We start from the raw sequence: 25,035 nt of genomic DNA, 5'->3' as shown, positions 1-25,035 counted from the left end.
TTTGGGTTATTGTTAGTAGTAGCGATAGATAAAGGGGAGCCGTGTGGGATTTATTTTTGGGTTGGAGTTAGACAGCTTATAGATTGGAGGGGAGGGAGAACAAGAAACCTAGGATTATTCCAGATTTTTATCTTGAGAAACTGGATGGTGTCTTTACAGAGATGGGGAACAATTGAGGTCAGGCTTTGATGACCTGATGTCTGAGACTTGGTCTCCTTAACAGGGAGATTTGCTGGGAGACTTAGGGCAAGTATCATGACTTCTTTAAAAAAAAAAACTTACCCTATCGGTAAAATGAGGGCTCTACACTGGAAATTCTTTAAAGTCTCTTCTATTTTTAGGATTTTTTGAGCTGGGGACTGATTTTAATTTAGGATATTCTGTGCAAATACAAGAGCAGACTTTATCAAGGGGAGATGGGATGGGCAAACAAGCCCTGATGGGAGACCAGGACTGCTGGTGTTTTCTAAGCTTCCTGTATCTTCACCGGTCTCCGGAAGTGAATGCAAATCTATTTGATTTCCTTGAAGCATTTTTGACCCCCTTAAAAGCTGTTGGATCCATGTGAAAGACAGTGATGGTGGCTCTTTAGTACAAGATTAGCATGTTTATGGTATTTAATTTAGCAAATATTTATCACATGCTTACTAAGTGTTGGATGAGACCTGAAAGTCAGCTCTGGGCTCTGTTCAATTAAGGTAACTTTTTTTTTTTTTTTAATAGCAAAAGCAGACATGTGTCAGTTTAAATTCTACATCTATGTATTTGGTAAGCGGAGGCCTAAATAACACTGTTAATATTTGGGATTTAAAATCAAAAAGACTTCATCGATCTCTTAAGGTAAGCAATTTTAAAAAGTCTTCACAAAATAATGGATATCTTACAATGCATTTAGTCTACTCACCAAGCTTTTATTTTTGAGCTTTTATGATAAAAATAAGGGGCTTCAGAATTGAACTAAGATTTGTTAGGGAAAATAAAGGTGCTATTTAGCCAAAAACTCATGTTTTTTCTTTTTTTTGTCTTTTCCATGTATAGCATTAATGCATATGATCAACGTTTAAAGCTTTTTTCTTAATTTTTTGTTTAATTCTACTTTTGTTTGAATGAACCACTTCACTCATTTTTGTAAACTAGTTTTTGGTCATCAGGAATCTTATTTTAGGGCACATTGGAAAAAATTAGAGTTGTTTGGGGATGATAGTATTCAATTTAGTAATCAGAGTTGGGGAGGTCAGCTTCTTAGTTATGCAGTATATTTGGCTGCTCTTTTGTGTGTGTGTGTGTGTGTGTTGGTATTTTTAACTTGGTAATGAAATATTTTATACAGTAATTTACTATTTTTAATTAATGTTTCTTTACTAATTAGCTTTTTGCAGTTTTAGAAAATAAATATTCAGCACAAGAAAGTCTGGTTATGATTTTTTTTGAATTCTACTTTTCATTATATTGTCTTTTTAATATTTAGAAGTTGATATTAAAATTAATTTTTGTTTTTTAAAAATTTAATGTGAAAAATATAATCATATCTGCATGTATACACAGAGGAACAACTTTCTTTAACCCATGTAAACTTCACTTGCCCCATCCTGCATGGCCATGTTTGATTCATTTTTCCATCTTCAGCTTTCCCAATTACTCTGGATGGTTTTCTCTCTTTTCGGTGTGAAATTCTTAGTGCTTAGTGCCTTCATTCATTCTGTTAATGAATATTTTGACTAATTGTGATAGTGGGAAATCTAATCTTCTACCTTTGGATCTCTTCTCATGTAACCCATGTAAACTTCACTTGCCCCATCCCTGCATGGCCGAACCAAATTTGATTCATTTTTCCATCTTCAGCTTTCCCGATTACTCTGGATGGTTTTCTCTCTTTTCGGTGTGAAATTCTTAGTGCTTAGTGCCTTCTTTCATTCTGTTAATGAATATTTTGACTAATTGTGATAGTGGGAAATCTAATCTTTTACCTCTGGATCTCTTCTCTACAGTCCTCTCCCTGGTGATTAACACAATTTCTGGCACTTGATAGGTTCTTAGTAAATGTTTGCTGAATGACTTATTTTTCACAGTTGAAGTTAGGAAGAAACCTGCCTCTTTATAGAGTCACAGAAATTATATTGGACCCCATGTTCTTAATTTTCCAAATGGGAACAATACACAAAATGTCTGCTCTTCCTTTTTTCTTCTCATCAAACATTTTTTCCTCAGGATAGCAAGTGTTTCCTGGTTTTAGGAAAGGAATAAAAGGTAAAGAAATCTCTGAAAATACTTGAAGGACCACTTGATACAAGTTGTAATACAGGTGGACTGTCATAGCTATTATTCTTGCTATTACATAGATATACATAAATATAAATATAAATATAAATAATTTTAATATGAATTAAAAATATAAATAATTACATAAATAATTATTAGATATGAGGATTAGTTGGTATTATTGAGATACGGCATCAAACTTGAAAACTCTTCTCCCAATTTTGATCACTTTTCCCTGCTCCTGCTAGACATCTCTAATTTGATGTTGAAAAACATAGTCCTTGTGAACTCAGTTTGTTTAAAACCCAGCAGTTTTATTCCTCAGAGTGAATTCCCATTTGGATTTGAGAGGCAGCCTGGTATAGTGGAAGGAACAGAGGCTTTAGAGTTTGACATGGAATTGAATCTTGGCTCTGTCACTTAGCAGTTACATGAGCTTGCACAGGTTTCTTAAGTTCTATGTGTCTCCTGTACTTCATGTATAAAATGGGCAAAATGACCTTGCCTCTCAGGCTTTTCTAAGCTTTAAATAACATATGAAACTCTCAGCACTAGTAGATACTCAGCAAATGGAAGCAGCTGCTGTTATCTCACACATGCCTTGCTCATTTGTTTTTTCCACTCTTACATTGTGTAACATCTGGTTTCTTTCCCCTTCCCATGATTTTTCTCTTTTCTTTAAGGTTGAACTCCAGCTTTATGTCTTCCATAAAGTTTCCTCTGTCAACTTTGTTCACAGTAGCTCTTTCTCTGTCTTTTGACACTTGGCCTCCATCATTTATTTAGCATATTCTCTGCCATTTTCATGTTAAAGCAGGAACTCAACAATAGTCAACTTGCAATACCTGTTAATTGTCAGAGGAGTAAATTCTTTAAGGTAGACATAGTGCCGTGTAGAAAATTACCTTTCCATAATGTCTGTCTTTTTTTTTTTTTTTCAAGAGTGCCTGGACCATGTTTATGGTTATGAAAAATAATTCTCTGTTTATTTGAGGAAAAGGTTAAAGCAAATATCAGATTGACAAATACATAATACATGGTATTTACAGAAACATGAAAATGGGCTGTGGGGGTTATGGGGCAGTGTACTTACTTTCATTTCTCTCTTTCAGGATCATAAAGATGAAGTAACTTGTGTAACGTACAATTGGAATGATTGCCACATTGCTTCTGGTTCTCTTAGTGGTGAAATTATTTTGCACAGTGTAACCACTAATTTATCTAGTACTCCTTTTGGCCATGGTAGTAACCAGGTACAGTATGAGTTTATTCAGAGTAAAGCTGGTAATATAGATTTTGAATTATATCTTACATAAAGCTTTGAATGTAAGTTTTTACAATGCTTGATCGAAAAACTTACTGGTAGCTGTTTTTTAATGGTAGTGTTTTAAAATACTCAGAGAGCAAGCTAATTTATACTAGATTATGGTGCTTATATAAATTTGATTATGTAATCAAATAGTCACATCCTCCTCGATTATAACTATATACAGTATAAATAAAATACGAAATAGTTGTTAATAGATTAAATGTAAAAAATGGCTATCAATCTTTCTACAGCATTACTGTTATAGAAATGTGTCACATAGCTCTGACTTTGTCAGCTGCAAGACAGATACCCTCATAAATACTGTTTTGTGGACATGGAATGATTGAGTGTTTAGGCAGAGGGTAATTAAGTTTTATTTTTGTTTTTGTAGGTATATTATAAAATATCAAGGCTTATATATTTCAGGTTAATACAAGAATGTTTTGGGAAACTTTCTGAAAGGAAAATAAGTCACTTTTTTTCCTTTATAAAAATTTTTAAAAGAATAAATTCAGTTTTTCAAGGAACCTCACTCTTGGTTAACTTTCCATAAAATTCTCCATAGAAATTTTCAATGAGGTGCAAGTTCTTTTAATTTTTACTTAATTTAATTGTAATCTCTTTGACCATAACTATTATCAGATAAAATAGGGGAGATCTTCACTTTTGGAAAGTAGTTTTTAAAATTATTATTTGAATAGTATTTCTTTAGTGCTTAAAAAATTTAGTACATATGAAAAGTATACAGGAAAATGTCATTTTGAAGTTTCATATGTATTGGGGGAATAATACAGATATATAAATGGTGTTATGAGTAAGTGATATAAAACAGTCTGATTCAGAACAGTTGAGAGAAGACTGGGAATAAAATAGGGAAAATTGACAGGGTAGGGGAGTTTCACCTAGGTCTAAGGCTTACTGATTTTGTTTTACTATGACAATATAAACTGGCCTCTTTGCCAGTTATTTGATTTTAACTTGTATTAGGGTTAGTCTTTTTTGTTGTTGTTGTTGTTGTTGTTTTTTGAGATGGAGTCTCGCTCAGCTGCCCAGGCTAGAGTGCAATGGCACAATCTTGGCACACTGCAACCACCATCTCCCGGGTTCAAGCGATTCTCCAGTCAGCCTCCTGAGTAGCTGGGATTACAGACACCTGCCATTGTGCCCGGCTAATTTTTATATTTTAGTAGAGATGGGGTTTTACCATGTTGGCCAGGCTGATCTTGAACTCCTCACCTCGGGTGATCTGCCCACCGTGGCCTGCCAAAGTGCTAGGATTACAGGCGTGAGCCACCCCACCAGGCTAGGGTTAGTCTTTTTTAAATGTCCACATTATTGGTGAAATCATGGCTTGTTTCTTTGTCCTCAGTTTATTGTCTAGTTTCCTGCCTTATGTGGAGAAGATGCTTAATAAATATTTGAATGTATGAATATATTTAGAGATGACAAAGATTTTATTAGGCAAATATAAAGCCTTAGAAGAGGGATTTTTTTCCTTCTTTCTTAGAGACAGAGTCTCACTCTCACTCTGTTACTTACATTGGCATGCAGGGAAATCATTGTGGCTCACTGCAGCCCCAACTCCTGGGCTCAAGTAGGAGTCTGGCTAAATTATTATTATTTTTTTAATATTAGAGACAGGGTCTCACTATGTTGTCCAGGCAGGTCTTTAACTCCTGGCCTCAAGTGATCCTCCTGCCTCGACCTCCCAAAGTGCTGGGATTATAGGCATGAGCCATTACACCCAGCTGGGAAAGGAAGGTTTTATATAGGCGAAATCACATTAACAAAAATAACAGGAAAGGAAAATGCATGGGCTTTACATAGGGCCAATGTGAGAAAAGATTGGGAAAGGGTAAATATGAATATAGTATTGATATAAGACAGAATGTCACACAAAAGACTTCTGTTTTGGAAGGCATTTAGGGAAACTAATCAGAGTTTTAATTAGTTGAATGTCAGAAACGTAGAATCCTTGAACATTAAAAATAGCCTTTAAAGGTAATCTGCTTTCTCTATTTTATGAATGAAGGTAAATGATTTGCCCTAGGGATGCTCTTTAGAGTATACTAATACTGTCATAAAAGCAGGAACTGATATTTTGTTTTGGTGATTTCTTTCTTTTTTTTTTTTTTGTATTTTGATAATGGAGAGACATAAAGTCTAAGACTATAAACTTTGGAACTGTTGCAAAAAAATCATTATCTAATGTTCAAATATCTTTTTTAAGGACGTAGAATAACTTTCTTTTTTGTGTGTGTTAAAGGCGTGACAGATTTATAAATTTTGGACTGACTTTTCAGTAACATAAAAATTAGACCAGATACTACTATGTATATTCTTATGCTCCAGTTTTTATTTTTATTGTATCTTGGTAGAGAGTTTTCTTATTAAAATTAGACATGAAGGACTATTCCTGAAAACATTAGGTTTGACTATACTTTTTGGCCCAATTATGTTTAAAAGATTTAAATTTTTTGAAACAATTGAGGTGTAACTTAACATGTAATAAAGTGCAGTGTACATATCTTAAGTGTACAGCTTGTTGAATTTTTATGCATATAGCCATACATTAGTGCAACTACTAACAAAATCAAGATGTAGAACATTGCCAGCACACCAGAGGACCTGCTTTTGCCTTTTCCAGTCACTACCTCATATATTATAAAAGGAATCATATGTGGGCCAGATGTGGTGGCTCACACCTGTAATCTGAGCACTTTGGGAGGCTGAGGTAGGCAGATTGCTTGAGCCCAAAAGTTCAAGACTAGCCTGGGCAACATGGCGAAACCTTGTCTCTATTAAAAATATAAAGAAATTTCCAGGTGTGGTGGTGCATGCCAGCAGTTCCAGCTCCTTGGGAGGCTGAGGCAAGATGATCACTTGAGCCTGGGAGATTGAGGCTGCAGTGAATTCTGATTGTGCCACTGCACTGCAGCCTGAGTGACAAAGTGAGACCATGTCTCAGAAGAAAAAAAAAAGGAATCATATGTCTGCTTTCTTTTAGTCATCATTATGTTTGCTTTGTTGTATGGATAGTAGTTCATACTGTATTAATACTGTGTAGTGTTTCCTTATATGAATTAGCCACCATTTATCCATTCTGTTGTTGAAGAGCAGTGAATCGTCTCCAGTTTTTGTAATTACAAGATAGCTACTGTGAATATTTTTGTATAAATCTTTTCTTTTCTTTTTTTTTTTAATTTGAGACAGAGTCTCACTCTGTCACCAGGCACCAGGCTGGAGTGCAGTGGCGTGATTTTGGTTCACTGCAACCTCTGCCTCCTGGGTTCAAGCAATTCTTCTGCCTTAGCCTCTCGAGTAGCTGGGACTACAGGCGCATGCCACCACGCCCAACTAATTTTGTATTTTTAGTGGAGACGGGGTTTCACCATGTTGGCCAGGATGGTCTTGATCTCTTGACCTCGTGATCCGCCCGCCTCGGCCTCCCAAAGTGCTGGGATTACAAGCATGAGCCATTGCGCCTGGCCTAAATCTTTTCTTTTAAAGATATATTTTTATTTCTTTCAAGTAAATACATAGGAGTGGAATTGCTGGATTGTAGCATAGGCATACAGTTTTACTTTATGAAAAAGTTTTCTAAAGTGCTTGTGCCATTTTTATACTTTTATCAACAATTTTATGAGAGATCCAGATAACATTTTTGCTAATAGTTGGCATTATCTGTCTTATTTTTGCCACTTTGATGGTCGTGTAGTGCTGTCTCATGGTGGTTTTAATTTGCATTTGTCCATGTTGAATGATGTTAAGTATATTTTTATATGTCTTCTTTTGTGAAGTGACTGTTCAGGTCTGTTGCCCATTTTTACATTGGGTTGTGTTTTTAAAATTTATTTATAGTTTCTTATGTATTTTAGGTAGATTCATTTTGGGGATGTGCATGTTGCATGTGTCTTCTTTCAGCCATGACTTGCCTTTTTACTCCTTAATACCTGTTTGTGTGTGTGTGTGTGTTTAATGAACAGAAGTTCTTAAAATTTAATGAAGTCAAGTCTCATATGTCAGTCTTTTCTTTTATGTTTGCTGCTTTTTGTGTTCTCTTGAAGAATCTTGCCTGCTTCAAGGTTTTGAAGATACTGTTCTGTGTTTTCTTTTAGAAGCTTTGTTGTTTTATCTTTCTTGTTTATATTTTTTATGATCCATTTTAAGTTCATTTTTGTGTATTTTGTGAGAGGGTTCTACGTTCCTTATAGATACTAATTGTATCAGTGTTATTTATTACAAAGACCAACCTATCCCCACTGAATTACAGTAATGCCTTCTTGCAAAACTGGTAACTGTATATGTTAGTTTCTAGTCATTCTATTTTGTTCCATTGGTCTAGTTTGAGTATTACTAGATTATTGTAGCTTTATGAAAAGTCTTGATATTTTTAACTTCGCTTTGACTACTCTGAGCCTTTTGCATTTCCAGCTGAATTTTAGAATCAGCTTGCCTATTTCTACCAAAAAATCTGCTTCATTTTGATTGAGATGATATTGGATCTCTGGACCAATTTAGGAAGAAATATTTTAACAATATTGATTCTTCCATGAACATGGTATATTTGTATTTTGATACAGTTGATATTTGTATTTTGTCCTTTTATCCAGAAATTCTGCTAAATTCACTTAATAGTTTTGACAGTCTTGATTCTTTTGAAAGAATGTGTAGATTTTTTTTTGCATTTACATTTTATACACTGTCATGTCTGTCATCTGTGAATAATGTTTTTATTTCTTATTTCCTAATCTTTACATATTTTATTACTTTTTCTTTATTGCATTGATTGGGATCTCCAGTCCAGTGTTGAATAGAAGTGGTGATAGTGGACATCTTTATATTGTCCCCAAATTCAGGAAGAAGCAAGTATTTACTGTTTACTACCAAGCATGATAGTAATTGTTTTGTTTTGTAGATATCTTTTATCTTATTAGGGTGCTGTATATTGTGGGCAAATTTTACTGTTTATGTGGAAGTTTTACATCATTTAGCTCTTACAATTCATAGTTATCCATCCTAGATGAAAGTAGCAATAAGCAAGTAGGTATATAGTTAACCAAACAAAATATTGAGTACTGCGAAAGCAATAAGCTGCAGAATTCCAAGGCAACATAAAGGAGAAACACCTAAGCCATTTGGGAAAAATGGAAAAGCATTTTAAAGGAAATGATGTCTCAGTGGCAACCTGAGGAAAAGTCTGTTATTCAGACCTGTGGTGTTGGGGAGGGACCAGGGAAGGTGGTGAGAGAATTTGGAGAGCGTTGTAAGCAGAGGTTATCACTGCATAGAATGCTTACCACCATTGATTGTGTTTCTGCACTCTGATCATTGCATTATATTACATTCTCTCATTTAATCTTTGCTACTAACTTGTGAGGTATATGTTCTCTTTTACAAATGAGAAAACAGATTCCAGGACTTTCAGATCATACAACTCTTAATTGACTGTTTTACATATCAACTCTTCAAAAGTGGTAGGATTGTTTTCTTTTGTTTCTCTGGCTCAGGAGCAGCTGAATCTATAAGGATTTGAGGATGAATAGCTTCTGGAAACTTTACACTATTTTCTTGTCTCTTTGTGCAGGAGTCCAGCATGTCCTCATACTTCTTGTGCACACAAATATCTTTTAAAATTCTAGGTGATAGATTGCTGTATTATTGATTTTCAAGCGATTTTCATTGATTACTTTTCACAGGGAACTGAAATATATCTTCTAGTTTAGGAAAACAGTAATGCTCAAAGCTTATCTCTTATCTAAGATCAGATAAACTAGAACTTGAGATCTTCATGGGCCTATTGCCTCCTGTTTGGGCATTCTGCATCTCTGTAGGATCTTTTAGTGTAGCTTTACATGGTAAGTCCCACATTTATTTAGAGATCACTAGGAGTAAAGCACGTTAGCTAGCTGAGTGAACTTGAACAAGTTACTTAACTCTCAAGCTTCCTTTTCCTTATCTGTCAAGTGAGAATAATATACATTATACATTTTTTTTTTTTTTGAGACAGAGTCTTGTTCTGGCGTCAGGCGCCAGGCTGCAGTGCAGTGGTGCTATCTCGGGTCACTGCAACCTCAGCCCCCGGGGACTACAGATGCCCGCCACCACACCCAGCTAATTTTTATATTTTAGTAGAGACAGGGTTTCACTATGTTGGCCAGGACAGTCTCAATCTCTTGACCTTGTGATCTGCCCACCTCAGCCTCCCAAAGTGCTGGGATTACAGGCGTGAGCCACCGCGCCCGGTCGAGAATAATATACTTTTAAGGGGATTTTTTTTTTTTGATGGCTAAACGAAATGATGAGTGTCTTTATCACATTGCCTACCATTTGGTAAGAGGTCAATGAATGTTAGCTGCTATTGTGAACTTTTAATGAATACCAATCCATTAAAATACCTTTAGTGATTTACTTTTCTAAAATGGTTTGAACATATTTAGCTTTAATGCATTCCCTCCAAACCAAGTTGCAACTTGACCCCAGTAATCATATTATGTGTTTTAGACTGATTTAAAAATGAGAGTATTAAAGATAGTGAAAAATTTGACTAGAGTCTGTTGTTTTTTTCCCCGCTTTCCCTGGAACAAATGGTTATGTTCATTTTGTATAACATTTTGGCCTCTGTTGGTAAGGATGCAGTCCCAGTTTTCTTAGGAAGATAGTCTTCATGATTTTACATACTTATTTCTCCTTTTTATGGGCAGCATAATGTAAACCTTTGGAATGTTTTTCTTTTTTTCAAATTATTATTTTTTTCTACAAGCAGTAATGGCTGTTTTATCTGGTTGTGGCCAAAAACATTGAATTGATACTTAAACATTCATTAAGAAAACTTTTATTAAGATTTCTCAAAATTTAGTTCAGTTTAAAAATATTGTGGCCAGGCACAGTGGTTCATGCCTATAATCCCAGCACTTTGGGAAGCTAAGGCAAGTAGATCACTTGAGAACAGGAGACCAGCCTGGGCAACAAGGTTATACCCCATCTCTACAAAAAAATACAAAAATTAGCTAGGTGAGGTGGTGCATTCCTATAGTCCTAGCTACTGGGGAGGCTGAGGCAAGAGGCTGGATTGAGCCTGGGAGGTCGAGGCTGCAGTGAGCCATGATCGTGCCACTGCACTCCAGCCTGGGCAACAGAGCAAGACCCTGTATCCAAAAGAAAAAAAAAAGGTGTGTGTGTGTATGTATGTGTTTATAATATGTGTAATATTCATTTAAGTTTAAACAACGTTCATAAAAATTTCAAATCTGTCGAAAAGTTGACATAATTGAATTCAAACAGTCTGTTACTTAAGCCCAAATTCTGTGTTGATCAGTTTTACTTATTGAGACAAATGGTAGATGGGGCACATTTATGATTAAATTAAAATTTTTTCTATTTTCGTTTCTATGAGCAATCAAGAATTTGAAATCTTTAAAAATTATCAAGTTAGTGTCTTAGTGAAAGTGACAGTAATGTGGAATCTCACAGAATCTGCATCATGCTGAATTTTATATTAGAAATAAGATTTTCTGAATATATTTAGAGTCCAACTCCAAAATGTCTGAGCTGAATTAAAGTTATTAGCTTTGTGGGGATCACATTGTCTTTCTACAGGGGAAAAAGAGCTTTGCTGCTTCTGCAGAACTGCTGGGCTGACAGACTGCTTAGGTTATAATTGCATGTCACTATTTGGCAAGTTCAGCATCTTAGGCTCACAAATAGGTTAAGTTGTGTTACCTTTCTCAAACTGCAGCCTTTTCCAAAGCAATTAGAAATGTCAATCTATTGTATTGATTCCTTAGATTAAAAAGTGCTCTTTAAATGTAGGTTTTCTGTGATATTTTAAGTTTAACATATTTCAGTATATGTTAAATCCATTTACTTTTCCTAAATGAAATGTTTTATGTGTAGATTTTGAAAGTATTAATAGTCTGCTTGAGTACAGAGATCTGATGGTAAATGTAAATATTAATAACATTTTTAGAAATAACAGCTTTCTTGAGAATGACACTAATTCTAAATTAGTTTATTTCATTGACTGGTTATGTTTATACCAGAATTGTACCACTCAAAAAGTTTGACTACAAAGATATTTTATCTAGAAGTGGTCTTTTTTATGTTATAGGAGCATTGGTATAAAATGTTTATATGATAACATTTCTTTGATTCTCTATATATTTCTGTAGTATTTGTATACACTTGAGTAGCCTGTATATTATGTTCTTGAGCAGTTTTATAATTGACTTGTAGGCATAAAATAAATAATCTGTATATTTCTTCTTAAAAACTAACTTTTTTCCTTCTATTTTTCTCTTCCAAATTTTATGTAATGGAAAGCTATTTGAAAGACATTTTCTTATAGTGTTTCTTGGTATAGCTCTGTCTTCCATCCATATAGTTATACTCATTCTGTTTGTCCAATCTTGTTTTCTGCATGTTCTTATTAGTGATCTACCCTGGGTATCCTGATATTATTAGTCTTTATAACCATAATTTTTAATGACTGCATGCATTTCATTATTCAGTGCCATCATTTACGTAAACAGTTCTCTATTATTTTATTTTCCAAATTTTTATAATAAAAATGAGCACAGTGTTAATATTGTTTTCCTAAGTATATATCTTCTGCTTTTTGGCTTTTTTCTTTGAGAGTTCAAGTTCTCTTTCAATGTAATTTAGTAGCAGGCTTACATTTTCTTTGAGGAGCTTAAGTGTTACTCTATTATCTTTGGTCTCAAATGTGTTATGTTATTTCATAGCTTTTTTTCCCGTTTTAAGTCACTAGTTTTTTATTCCTAGGTATTCAAAGGAATTTTTTTTTCCTTAAAGCCGTGTAATTTTTCTAGAATATGTCTTGATGTTGGTCATTATGTATTGCTATTGTTAGGTACGTTGTGTGCTACTTTATATGTAGTTTCAAATCTTTTTTTATTTTTGGAAATTTTTCTTAAATTAAAATTTTTAGTATTCTTTTTCACTCTTTGGATTTTTTGTTGTTGCATTTTCTTTGCTTATCTTCAGTGGTTTATCATTTTTCTCAAGTGTTTTTAAGCTTTCTTCTTACTTCTTTTTGATTTTTAAAAATTTATTTTTAACCGGTCTTTAAGGTATTGTCTGTTGTGTTTATTCATTTTTGAATTTCTTCTAAATTAGCCTTCCTTTTTTAAGAGATTTTAAACATTTCTTATTCTTTCCCAAGTTCTTACATCTCATTTCTGAGTTTTAAATTTATGTTTTTTTAACATCCTACATATTTTTTTGTCTTGTCATCTGTTGAGAACATTTTTCTCCTTGTTCTCTTCGTTTTCATAAGTTTGTGTGGGATATATCTGTGAAATTCGTTTTAGTTTCCCTTAACTTCTAGACAGAGATAGGGGGTCAAAGTGGCTTTTCTAACTTCACAGAGCTCCCTATTGTTTTAATAATCTTTTTTTAATAATGGTTGCTTGCTTTCTGGGGTTCCTTGGTTCTGATCTACTTTTCAACCTATCTGTGAAACTTTGTTTCCTTCAGCTCTGTTGCCTCCATCCTGTTCAGGATTGCTTCCACTCCAATGTGGGGCCCTGATGTGGGAAGGACACACTTCGGCTGGTCACTTTTGGAATGCTCTGGCTAAACTGCCCTTGTCCTTCAGACCTTTCTTCAAACTTGTAGCACAGCCTTACTAATACAGTGAATGTTCTGGGTTTCAACTGAGGTTGTAAAATTGGCCACCATGCTTTTCTGTGAATACCTTTTGGCTGTTATGGGCTTCTTCTGTTCTTAGATCTGTTTCGGATTCCTTGTTATTTCCTCTGCTTTCTTCTGCACAGACACCAGTACCATGAAGGACTTATGGCTGTTAATTGACCTATCAGCATGTATTTGGGGGTTCATGGGAATACCTGATCATCTAGTTTGTTGTAAATGTTGTCTATGAGATTTTAGTTTTTGGCCATCTAGTTTATTATCTGTTGTAAAAAACACACACAGTCTCTCTCTCTCTCTCTCTCATTCTCTCTCTCTCTCTCTCTCTCTCTCTCTCTCTCTGTCTCTCACTCACTCTCTCACTCTCTCACTCTGTTAGGGATTTCCAAGACCAGATTTGATCATTCTCTAGGAGGACTCATGGGATCTGTATATAGTCATACTCATGGCCATGATTTATTTTATAGTAAAAGAATACAAAGTAAAACCAGCAAAGAGAAAAGTGCATGGGGTAAACGACATAGGAAACCAGATGTGAGCTCCAAAAGTCTTCTCCTGGAGCAGATGTGCTTAACCCCCCCCAAGATCAAATTGTGACAACATGTATGAAATACCTACCAGGGAAGCTTGTTAGAGCCTCAGTGCCCAGGGTTTTTACTGGGGGGTTGGTTATATCTAAGAGCCCTCTGCCTAGCATATACCAAAATTCCAAACTCCCAGAAGGAAATTAGATGTTCAGCTGTGGTTCAGCCTTAAACCATATCTGTTAAAAATAAGTTTAGGCATGGTGAGTGAGCCACTCTTATTAGTTAAGGCAGTGGGAACCTTTCCAAAATCGAAGTTTGCAAATGCTAGCCAAGGGCCAACTCTGAGAGTAGGACTTTTTAAAGTTAGGCAGTCTCAGTCCTGCTTTTCTACACACACACACACACACACACACACACGCACGCACACACGCATGGTGTTAATGGACATTCAGAAACTATGTCACCACTGTAACCAGTAACTTATCAGAGACCTCCCATTGAAAGGATTTTAAGCAAGAGACCAGTATGTTGAGATTTTCAGGTTTGAAGTTGTTATTTGCTGTAACATAGTGGAGGATGGATAGTAAACCAATGAGAATGGAAATAGGATAACTATGCAGTGGCTTAGATGAAAGATGATTTGTGCTTGAAATAAGGCCCTGGAAATCAAGAAGATGGAAAGGATGGAATCAAAGGAACACTATGTGTATTTATGGACATATATTTTTGTTTATGTACATATGTATGTTAAGACATTTATATTAATTTCTTATTCTTTATAGTGCCTAGTAAGAAAATGATGTGAATGCATGTTCTTATCTGTGCAAAGGGAAGGCTTTTCTAAGCATAAATATAAAGAAGTATAAAGTCATAAGTCACTGGCAGCAAGCTTGATAAGTTTAAATATATAAAACTTTAAAACTTCTGACAAAAAGCAAGACAAAAATTCAACAAAATTTAAATGAAATGGGGAAGGTATTTACGATGTATGAGAGCATTAATGTTCTTACTATATTAAGAGCAGTTGCAAATTAGTATTTTAAAATTCTTCATAGCCCAACAGAAAATAGGCAAAGTAGAATAATGAGCAATTTGCAAAAGAAGGAATATAAATGATCATTTCATATTTCCAAGCAAAAACCTTTAAGGCATAAACAATAATTTTTTCATAAATTAACAATTAAAAAAATGGATAGTAATCAGAGTATTTGCAAATCAGAAGTAACCTAAATGTCTGACGTATTATTTAGATAAATTGGTATACTCATGCATTCATATCTTACCACAGCCATTAATATCATGTAGAAAACATTGACATGGCTGTTTATAATAAAGTATGATTCCAGGTTTTCTGTTGATACTCTACTGCATACATAGAAACATACATATGCACAGAGAAATACTTAAAGGATATTCCCTGAAAATATCAACCAGTTTTTCTCTGGGTGGTGGGACTATGGATGATTTTTCATTTTCTTTGTGATCAAAAAAAAGTTTTTTTCTATTAAATAATTTTCTTAGTAGAGACTGACAAACAATAACCTATGGTCTAGCCACTTAGTTTTGTAAAGTTTTATTGAAACAGAGCCATGCTTTTCATTTATATATTGTCTGTAACTACTTTTCAGTACAGCAGCATAAAATATCTACTGTCTGGCTCTTTAGGGATAGTTTTCCAAACCTTCCCCTCACCTGTAGCGAGCAGTATATTTTTTATATTTAGAAACAATCTCCCTCCTCAACAAACATGCAGCATTCTTACACAATAATGTGTTGTAAGAAAAAAACAGCATTGCTACTTATAGTGCTGGGATTTTTTTTTCCCCTCCATAAGCTTCTTGTCATAACTTTTTTCTAAGAAAAGTCATTAACTTTTCTTAGAAATAGCTTAGTCTGGAACAAGATAGGAACTTAATGACTTAAGTGCTGCTGATACTGAAATAAGTTAATAATTTATTTTAAATATAATTTGGAGGCCAGGCGTGGTGGCTCATGCCTGTAATCCCAGCACTTTGGGAAGCCGAGGCAAGGTGGACTGGTTGAGTCCAGGAGTTTGGGAGACCTGGACAAAATGGCGAAACCCTGTCTCTTAAATAACAAAAAAAAATCCCGCCCCCCCCAAAAAAAAAATATATATATATATACACACACACACACACACACACACACACACACACAACATTTATTTATATATAAATTATACATATAATTACATATATAATTTAGGAAATCAATGTTTTGTTTATCCAGGATTCTTAGCTAATATCTTAATGATATTCTAAAGAGAAGATTTAATAGACGTAGAGAGTTAAGAAATGAAATTGTTAGTATTATCAAATTAATTGGAGGCATTTAAAGAATTCAGTGTGGTTACTTAAGGGTCTTTTAAAAAAATATGTAAAAGTTGGTTGAATGGTAAGTACATAAGCAATGATGAGCAAGAAAATTGTGAACCTCTGAAAATGGTGGTGACAGCTACTGTGTACCTGATTCTGTGCAGAAATGCTATTTAATTCTCAAAATAATTGTATTATTTAATCCTCAAAATAATTTTTGTGACAGGCAAACAAGAGTATTTTCTATTATGTAAATGAGAACTCTGAGTTTTGGAGAGTTTAAGTAATTCACCTAAATCATATAGAGGTTTGCTGAGCATTTGCTGAACTTAGGTTTATCTGAAAGGAACATTTATCATTATCTTTAGCCTTGTTTTTTTTTTTTAATTGGCTGCCATGTAGGTCCCAAGAATTGAAGTAAGGTACAGAATTCAGGTTTTGTCTTAAGAATACATTTTTAACTGTTTATAAAGTTGTGTTATAGATAGTGGTAAGCTCCTTGTTCCTTGCTACATGCAAGCAGATTCTGGATAACCATGTTTTGAAGGCTGTCTTAGTAAAATTTCCGCTGTGGCTAAGAGGTCAAGCTTTATGAACTTTGAGAATCTACCAGGTTTGCAATTTTATGGTGTTTTTAAAAATTCTACTTGTGTATTTTTCCAAATTGAGATATGTGAAGGACCATAACTATATGAACTCCTAAAGTGCGGTAGAAATCTTTTTAGAAATCATGTTTTGCCTTATATTTTGATAGTCATATTTGTATGACTCTGTAATCGTTAACTTAATGCACTAAGGAGCTTTTTGTTTTTTATATAGTTAACATTTATGCAGTTTATTTTTTCTTGAATACAGACCAGAGAAAAGATTTGTCTGTTCAAGTGGATATACTTTTTCCCAACAAAAATAAAAACTATGTAAACTAACATTTTCTCTTTTTACTTTAGCCATATGTAAATGAGCCAAATTTAATGGATTAACATATTAATTATCTTAACTTAGGTACCAGGTAACTAATATTCTTTTTTTTTTTCCCTTAGAATTTGGTTTCTGTAATTCCTAAACATTTTTTGTTGTTGAGAGCTAATTCATATTATTTGAAACATTTTAGAATTAAGTAGAATATACATTTATAGGGAAAAATTAGCTTCAATGTAAAGTACTTAATTCTCAGCCTAGTAAATGACAACATCAGGGATTTGTGTTTAGAGAAAGGCCAGCATTGCCCTCAGGCTGATGCTTTTGAAACAATGGATATAGTCCATCTCCAGTCTAGAATGTTGCCAGTTTTTCCTTTGTGGTTTAATTTTTTTTTTAATTATGCTTCAAGTGTTGAATTGTCAGTGCATCAGATGCTCCGATTTAAACAAATGTATCAAAATATCTAAAATATAGAAAACAAATACAAAATATTATTGCTTTTTTTCCTCCCAGCATTCCTTTATACTCGTTCGTGATTTCGCTGTAACTAGTATGTAACTTTTATGTATGGTGGATGTTCTAATTCTGATGAATTAACGTAGATAATCTCAATGTATTAAATTTCTCCTCTGAAAGGGGAGATTGAGGTAGCTATACTCCAAGATAATAAAATGACAAGTACTTTATTAATAGACTATTGGTATGCTTCAGGTATTGGTATGTCATCTTATGGTCCACATAATGACACTGTGGTTGTCATGATTGAAACCTGTGACTCTTTTTTGTTTTGTTTTTTTACTTTTTGGTTTTTTTTTTTTTTTTTTGAGACAGAATTGTGCTCTGTCACCCAGCCTAGAATGCAGTGGCAGGATCTTGTTTCACTGCAGTCTCCACCTCCCAGGTTCAAGTGATTCTTCTGCTTCAGCCTCCTGAGTAACTGGGATTACAGACACCCACCATCACGCCCAGCTAATTTCTGTATTTGAAGTAGAGACGGGGTTTCACCAGTTTGGCGACCAAACTGGTCTCAAACTCCTGACCTCAGGTGATCCACCTGCCTCAGCCTCCCAAAGTTCTGCAGTTACAGGCATGAGCCACCACACCTGGCCGAAACCTGTCACTCGCAGACATCACAGAAATCCTAAACCCTATGTGAATAGTGTGATTGGCCGTAATTTATATGGCTTACATAAAATGTCCTTGTGAATGCTTATAATTACATAAAATTTATTCTTTCATTTTTATAGTCTGTTCGGCATTTGAAGTACTCCTTGTTTAAGAAATCACTACTGGGCAGTGTTTCAGATAATGGAATGGTAACTCTCTGGGATGTAAATAGTCAGAGTTCATACCATAACTTTGACAGTGCACACAAAGCTCCAGCTTCAGGCATCTGTTTTTCTCCTGTCAATGAATTGCTCTTTGTAACCATAGGCTTGGATAAAAGAATCATCCTCTATGACACTTCAAGTAAGAAGTAAGTATGACATGCTTATTTTTTAATTTAGTAACAAATAACTATTATTCCATTAACAGGCATATTTGTGATATGTATAGACCACTGATTAATGTCCGGGGTTTCTAAAGTTTGTACAGTTGATGAATCTAGTAAAATAGAATTTTCTTCTCATGCAGAAAAAAAATAGATGGTGTGCAGGTAGTATTCAGAGTTCTGAAACATGAACAATGGCGCAATCTCTGCTCACTGCAATCTCTGCCTCCCGGGTTCAAGTGATTCTCCTGCCTTGACCTCCCAAGGAGCTGGGATTACAGGTGCCCACCACCACACCCTGCTAATTTTTGTATTTTTAGTAGAGATGGGGTTTCGCCATGTTGGCCAGGCTGGTTTCAAACTCCTGACCTCAGGCGATGCACCTGCCTTGGTCTCCCAAAGTGTTGGGATTACGGGCATGAGCCACCACTCTGGCCTTGATTTCACATTTCAATTTTAGCATCTTTTTCAAAATATGAAATGTATATGTTTTTAACACAAATGATTAATTTGCTTTAAAATTGATTAATTATCTAGAGGAAGGTTTAGAAATGATTGCCATTTTGGGCTTTGTAATTCTTTGTTGTGAGGGACTGTCCTGGATATTGTAGGATACTCAGCATCCCTGGCCTCTGCTCACTAAACACCAATAGCCTAAATGGTGTCCAGACATTGCCAGGTGTCTTCTGGTTGCTCCCACTTGAGAAATAGTGCTAGGTGTGCATAATCTTCTAAGCATTTGGGCCCATTGTACCCTTCTCATGTTAAAGGTATGCTCAGTTAGCTAAAACAAAACAAAACAAGAACTGCAACAGTGCGACAGTTGTATTCAAGATGCTTAGCACTGCAGATCATGTGGAGTATGAATGTTACTACAAGGGAAGGGCTTACTGTCAGCCTCTGTTATGATGCTAGAGTTTTTGCTGTTACTTATTTGCTGTCTTCTTTTATGGAACAGTTTACTGAGAACCTGGTAAGCCATTCTTCTCTTATACTAGACAGACCAGTAAAGAGCTCAGCTTGAGCAGATCAGCATCCATATTTCTTTATTAGCTGCCTAAGGATCAAGCTTGTGAACTATGTTCCTCTTAGCTTTTTGGTCAAGACTGCACAACTAAGAACAGAGTAACAGCTGCTCCCCTGTGAAAGGTCATAATCCTCCTGAGGCCTAAGCAGGTCAATAAATGGAAAGGGAATACTTAGGGCCTCCTCAGCCCTGAGGGTAGAGCCTCTGTTTGTGGTGGAACAGATGGTAGTTCTGCTGCATTCACTGCCAGAGTAATAAAGAAATAGGTGCTGTTTCTATAAGATGTGGAATGTACCTATTGAAAATGAATAGAAAAGATGGAATTTTGGCAGTTCTCTACATGCCATTTTATTAGAAATGTCTCTAAGTCAAATTCTAAAATTATGCTTTAAACAAATATTTGGGATATATGTGCTCTTTGCTAGTTTGAAGTATTAATAACTCTGGTTTTGGTTTATAGTTACTTAAAGCTCATATACTTATACACACTAACATATCTACACATACTTTGTTCTCCTTTCCAAAGGCTGGTGAAAACTTTAGTGGCTGACACTCCTCTAACTGCAGTGGATTTCATGCCTGATGGAGCCACTTTGGCTATTGGATCTTCCCGGGGGAAAATATATCAATATGATTTAAGAATGTTGAAATCACCAGTTAAAACCATCAGTGCTCACAAGACATCTGTGCAATGTATAGCATTTCAGTACTCCACTGCTCTTACTAAGGTAAGACATTTTCTTTTCAGCATTTGTGATTTTATTAAATAAATCTAACTCAGAATATGGAAATTATGTTATCAATTAAATACAGTATAGTTTTGTTTCATAATTACATAAAAATGATTTTACATGTAATATATAATAATTTTAGTACAAAGCCATTTTATAATTAGTTTTAAAACTTTGTACTTAGTTCTCATATCTCTCTTTCTCTAAAAGTCTTTTAAAAGATGTTTTGGTTTAGAGAGAAACTGAGATCCACCAGCAAGCTTAAGATTTGCAAGGAAAAAATATACTTTTTAATCTAACAGAGAATTGATAAAATATTAATGTATACTATGAAACATTAGTAACCTGAGCTTTTAAATATTCCATTACATTTCAGTCAAGTTTAAATAAAGGCTGTTCAAATAAGCCCACAGCAGTGAACAAACGAAATGTTAATGTGAATGCTGCTAGTGGAGGAGTTCAGAATTCCGGAATTGTCAGAGAAGCACCTGCCATATCCGTTGCCACGGTTCTACCACAACCTGTGACATCAGTTGTGGGGAAAGGAACAGTTGCTACTCAAGAAAAAGCAGGTAAATGTTGCTTATATATTTTTGGAAGGTTTTTTTTTTTTTGGTTTACATATGATTAGCACATTCTTCAAGAACCTAGAATTCAAATTTAGTTGAGTATTTAGGTAAAATTAATAGAAGTGAAAATCACTGAAGAAGTGAAATAGTAACTTTAGCTATTAATTTCAAAAATGTTAAAAGCCCTTACTGTTTAGCTAAACTTCTGTTGTGAGAAATATTATCTTGAAAATAGAAGGAGGCTAACTGAGAAATTATTCTTCCCTAATACTACTGCAGACTGAATGGCTTTTCCATTGTGTCTTCAGATTAACCAGTAGAGAATATGAAACTTTGACGCTGTCAGTGATTTGATCTCCTCGTTAAAAAAAAGAAGAGCTATTATAATGGCTCTTTTTATTTCACATTTTAAAATGAAAAGTAAGTCAAGTGATGAAATGAATATTTTAAAGTGCTAAATAGTACCTGGCACATATTAAGCAGTATATTAGTAATTTGTTAAAAATAAATGAGAATGTTGCAATTTTTAATGATTTATTCTCTGATGTTCTTGATGCAACAGTTCTGAAACAGGATTCATTAGACTTTATTGAGGTGTTATAAGCTTTCCCATACTTATTGTAGAAAGTATTCCTTGTTCACAATAAAGAAAATAGTCTGTAAATTCCTGAAAACTTTTTATTTTAAGAAGTTACGCTATACTGTCAACTTGCAACAAATACTTTAAAAATCTACATGGTATACTAGTATGTTTCCAAAATATTGTGCTCATTAGAAATACATCTATGTTTTTTAAATTTTTCAGGATAAATACTTGGGCAAAAATATTGCTGTTTTTTTAGTATGATTTTACTATTTCCAAGTAGAAGCAAAACTTTAATTTGTTGATCTTGATAGTGTGGAATAGTATTTTAAAGTAAGTATATTCACTATAAATTTCCTTTGAATATTTATATCATCCTTATGTAAGAGTCATTATATATTAGAAAAATAATTAGATTCTTATTTAGGAACTCCTGGAGACAAAGACAATTGATATCTACTTAAAGAAGAAATTATTGTTGAAATATAACTTTGAGTAACATCTGCCAACATGTTTAATTAACTATATTATGAAAATTGCCTTTATCTTACATAATGTTTTCTTCATAATTTTCAAAAATTAATCAAAATAAAGATTCTCTCATTCACTGTAAACTCTGAAGTCTCACCATTATTCATTTAGTTTTATAATAAGGAGGCTCTTGTTTAACAAAAATAACATTAATTTGGAAATCAAAGACTTGGGTCTTGCAGGGTCACAGATTAATGATAACTTTTGAGAGATTCCCAACATTTCTAGCAAAGTGTATGAGTGCCCTGCCCCCACAAAGTTAACCATGCTTGTGTATTAATTGTATTTTGAAATGACTGTCATCATATGGAGAAGTTTTAAGGATAGTACAGACAACTCCGAGCATTACCCTTTAGATGTACTTTATAAATTTTGCCACATTTGCTTCATCGTTCTCTTTTACTTCCTCCCTCTCTCTCTCTCTCTCTCTCTCTCTCTCTCACACACACACACACACACACACACACACACACACACACACACACACTTTACTTTGCCTCGGAAATAGTGAGAATAGTTAGACTTAGTCTCAGATCTGTCACTTCTGGCCAGGATGCCTTTAGGCAATTTTCTTAACCTTTCTGGGTGTCATTTTTTTTAAGATGTTATTTAATTTTTAGAGTTATTGTGAAAATCAGAGAAAATGTATTGGAAATACCTGGCACATGGTAGGCACTCAGTATATCATGGTGTTGATACTATCATTGTGGTCATGATCATCATTATTACTAAGTTTGTATAAAATTAAAGTTTAGAAAAAAAATTCTATTGCTTCTATTGAAGTTGTCCTGATTTAGTTATTCCAACAGACTTCTCTAAACTTGTTGCTGGTACTCAGTTTTTGAAGGAAATCACCATTTAAGAAGAAAAGAATAAGACTTTAGCACTCTTTTCAAATGATACCAACTTCTGTTTCCTCAAGTTTCAGAGGCTAGAGTTAATGCATTCAAATATTTTAAGGACTAGAAAATAGGAGAGGAAATTACTTCTTTGTAACAACTGAACTCTTGCTATAGACACTCTTCAACAATAGTACAAATGATTTGGTAATATTTTAACTTTATAGCAGGTATTATTAGACAAGTTTATTTTATTAACCAGTCTTGGGCATTTTTGGATATGCAGGCTGTTTGTTTTCATCTCAGACTTTTCAGTTTTCATTTGGGCCTGAGATGCCAAATAAAGCACTTTTAAAAAAAAATACAATACAATAACGTGTTACCAATCCTGATGCCAGACTTTAATCAAAATTTTTGAACCTCTATAACTTTATCCTTACTCCAGTAATGAGCCAGAAGCTACTGAGCCTCCTGAGTTCCTCTTAGAAAGTCCTTACCCTAAAGCCATGCATTTATATACTGTCAGAAAAAAGAAACTGCTACTGTCTCTTTATTGTTGTCTACCATACTGTTCTTTATGAGTCTGGTGTTCTGGTTTGCTTCCTCTTTGTAAAATATGGAGGTTAGTGAAGTCATTTGAGATCTGTAATGCTGAGGGCAATGTTACGCTCCCACTGTTAGTGAAAGAAAAGACAGGAAACCCCTTCACTGCAAGTCGGGGAAGAAAAGTAACATGAATTGAGTCCTGCTATATGTTAGGCATCGCTCTATATGCCTTACAGACTGAAAAAAAAAAATTACATTTGTAGATGATCATAAGAGTCAGTCAATAGCAAAAGTAAGTTGTGTACAGTGTACTTTAAGAAAGCAGAAAAATATATAAATTATTTTAGAAAAATTCCATCAAAATGGCTGAAATAAAGTTTTGCTGTATGAACAAATAAGCTGTTTTCTTTTGAGGAACCTTTTGTTCCATGAAAATCCTGGTTAACTTTAGCTCTTGTCATATTCTGTTTTATTCTCCTTATGCTCACAGTTGTAATATTACCAACAATATGGGTAATGCATCAATTTTTACAACCTAGCTTCTGATGATAAAATTTATTTAGATGTAATAACATTGATTTTTATATCTAATTCCTGTAAGGTTTGCCTCGAAGCATAACCACAGACACTTTATCTAAGGAAACAGACAGTGGAAAAAATCAGGATTTCTCCAGCTTTGATGATACTGGGAAAAGTAGTTTAGGTGACATGTTCTCACCTATCAGAGATGGTAAGTCTGTTCAGAGGATCTTGTTCTCTTGCTGGTAGTCAATATATTTATTCTGGCTAAAAGATGTGAATAATAGCTTCAGTCCAATTCTATTCATGGCAGTTTGCTAATTTTCTCCATCCCTGGGGTGGTACCTTTTTCTTTGCCCTGATATTTCAAACGTTATCATTCTAAAATATATGCTAGTAATTTTCACTTGGGAATTATGCAAATAGCTCTCAGGTCAGCATTTTAATTTCCACAAAAGTTTCTTGAAGGAAGTTTTTACCTTCATAAGTAATCTTTCCCTTGTATCTACTTCTAAATGAATGTTCCTAAAATTTTAGATATTTTGATATGCAAAAAAGTCTTCCTAATTTAAAAAATTTGCTTTGTATATGTGTACACCTCCCCCACCCCATAAAAACAGTTGCCATAATAAAAAACAAATTTTGCCAGCTTGATAAATAGAAGCATTATATGTCATTGTTCATAGTATATGAACTAAGTACATTGTTTAAGTGTGCCTTTTTGGTACTGACATTCATAATGGTTTTCTTAGTGTAATGGAATTATCTCATTACTAATAGCAATATTATCAATAAGATGGATAAATTTCTAGAGGGTAATTTGGCAGAGTTAATATGTTCATAGTTTTTGGCCTTGTAATTCCATTTCTACAAATTTATCTCAGAAAATAGAAGCCCACAAAGATTTGTGTATTTACTATTATAAGTGTACTGTGTCAACAGCAGGGTGTCAGAGTTGTTTCATCCACTCATTATTTTGTACAATTTCATTTTTTACTTTAAAATTGTCTCTTTTCCAAATTTTCTACAATTTTATAGTCAGAAGGAATAAATACATATGTGACAGTACAGAATTATTAAGTATCTTCTACCTTACCCTGGTCTGCAAATTTCTATTTAAATTGCTAAGTCAAACTGAAAGAGGAAGGATTCTTTTCTTCAGTTTGAAGAGAAG

At 34.2% G+C, this 25,035-nt stretch overlaps 1 protein-coding gene across 1 annotated transcript in view; it reads left to right on the top strand.

The window, feature by feature from the left end:
- The window catches only part of NEDD1 (NEDD1 gamma-tubulin ring complex targeting factor), a 46,236-nt gene that overhangs the window by 8,797 nt on the left and 12,404 nt on the right, over positions 1 to 25,035 (top strand). Inside the window, exons 4-9 of the mRNA XM_012469298.2 lie at positions 724 to 840; positions 3,372 to 3,512; positions 18,272 to 18,501; positions 20,070 to 20,271; positions 20,651 to 20,846; positions 23,944 to 24,072. Coding sequence (XP_012324721.2) covers positions 724 to 840; positions 3,372 to 3,512; positions 18,272 to 18,501; positions 20,070 to 20,271; positions 20,651 to 20,846; positions 23,944 to 24,072 — 1,015 coding nt within the window. The remainder of the gene's footprint in view (positions 1 to 723; positions 841 to 3,371; positions 3,513 to 18,271; positions 18,502 to 20,069; positions 20,272 to 20,650; positions 20,847 to 23,943; positions 24,073 to 25,035) is intronic.

The sequence above is a fragment of the Aotus nancymaae genome, unplaced genomic scaffold, assembly GCF_030222135.1.
Source record: "Aotus nancymaae isolate 86718 unplaced genomic scaffold, 86718_ANA_hifiasm-v0.15.2.pri h1tg000016l, whole genome shotgun sequence".
Classification (NCBI taxonomy): Eukaryota; Metazoa; Chordata; class Mammalia; order Primates; family Aotidae; genus Aotus; species Aotus nancymaae.
This window is presented reverse-complemented; position numbering and strand designations above follow the sequence as displayed.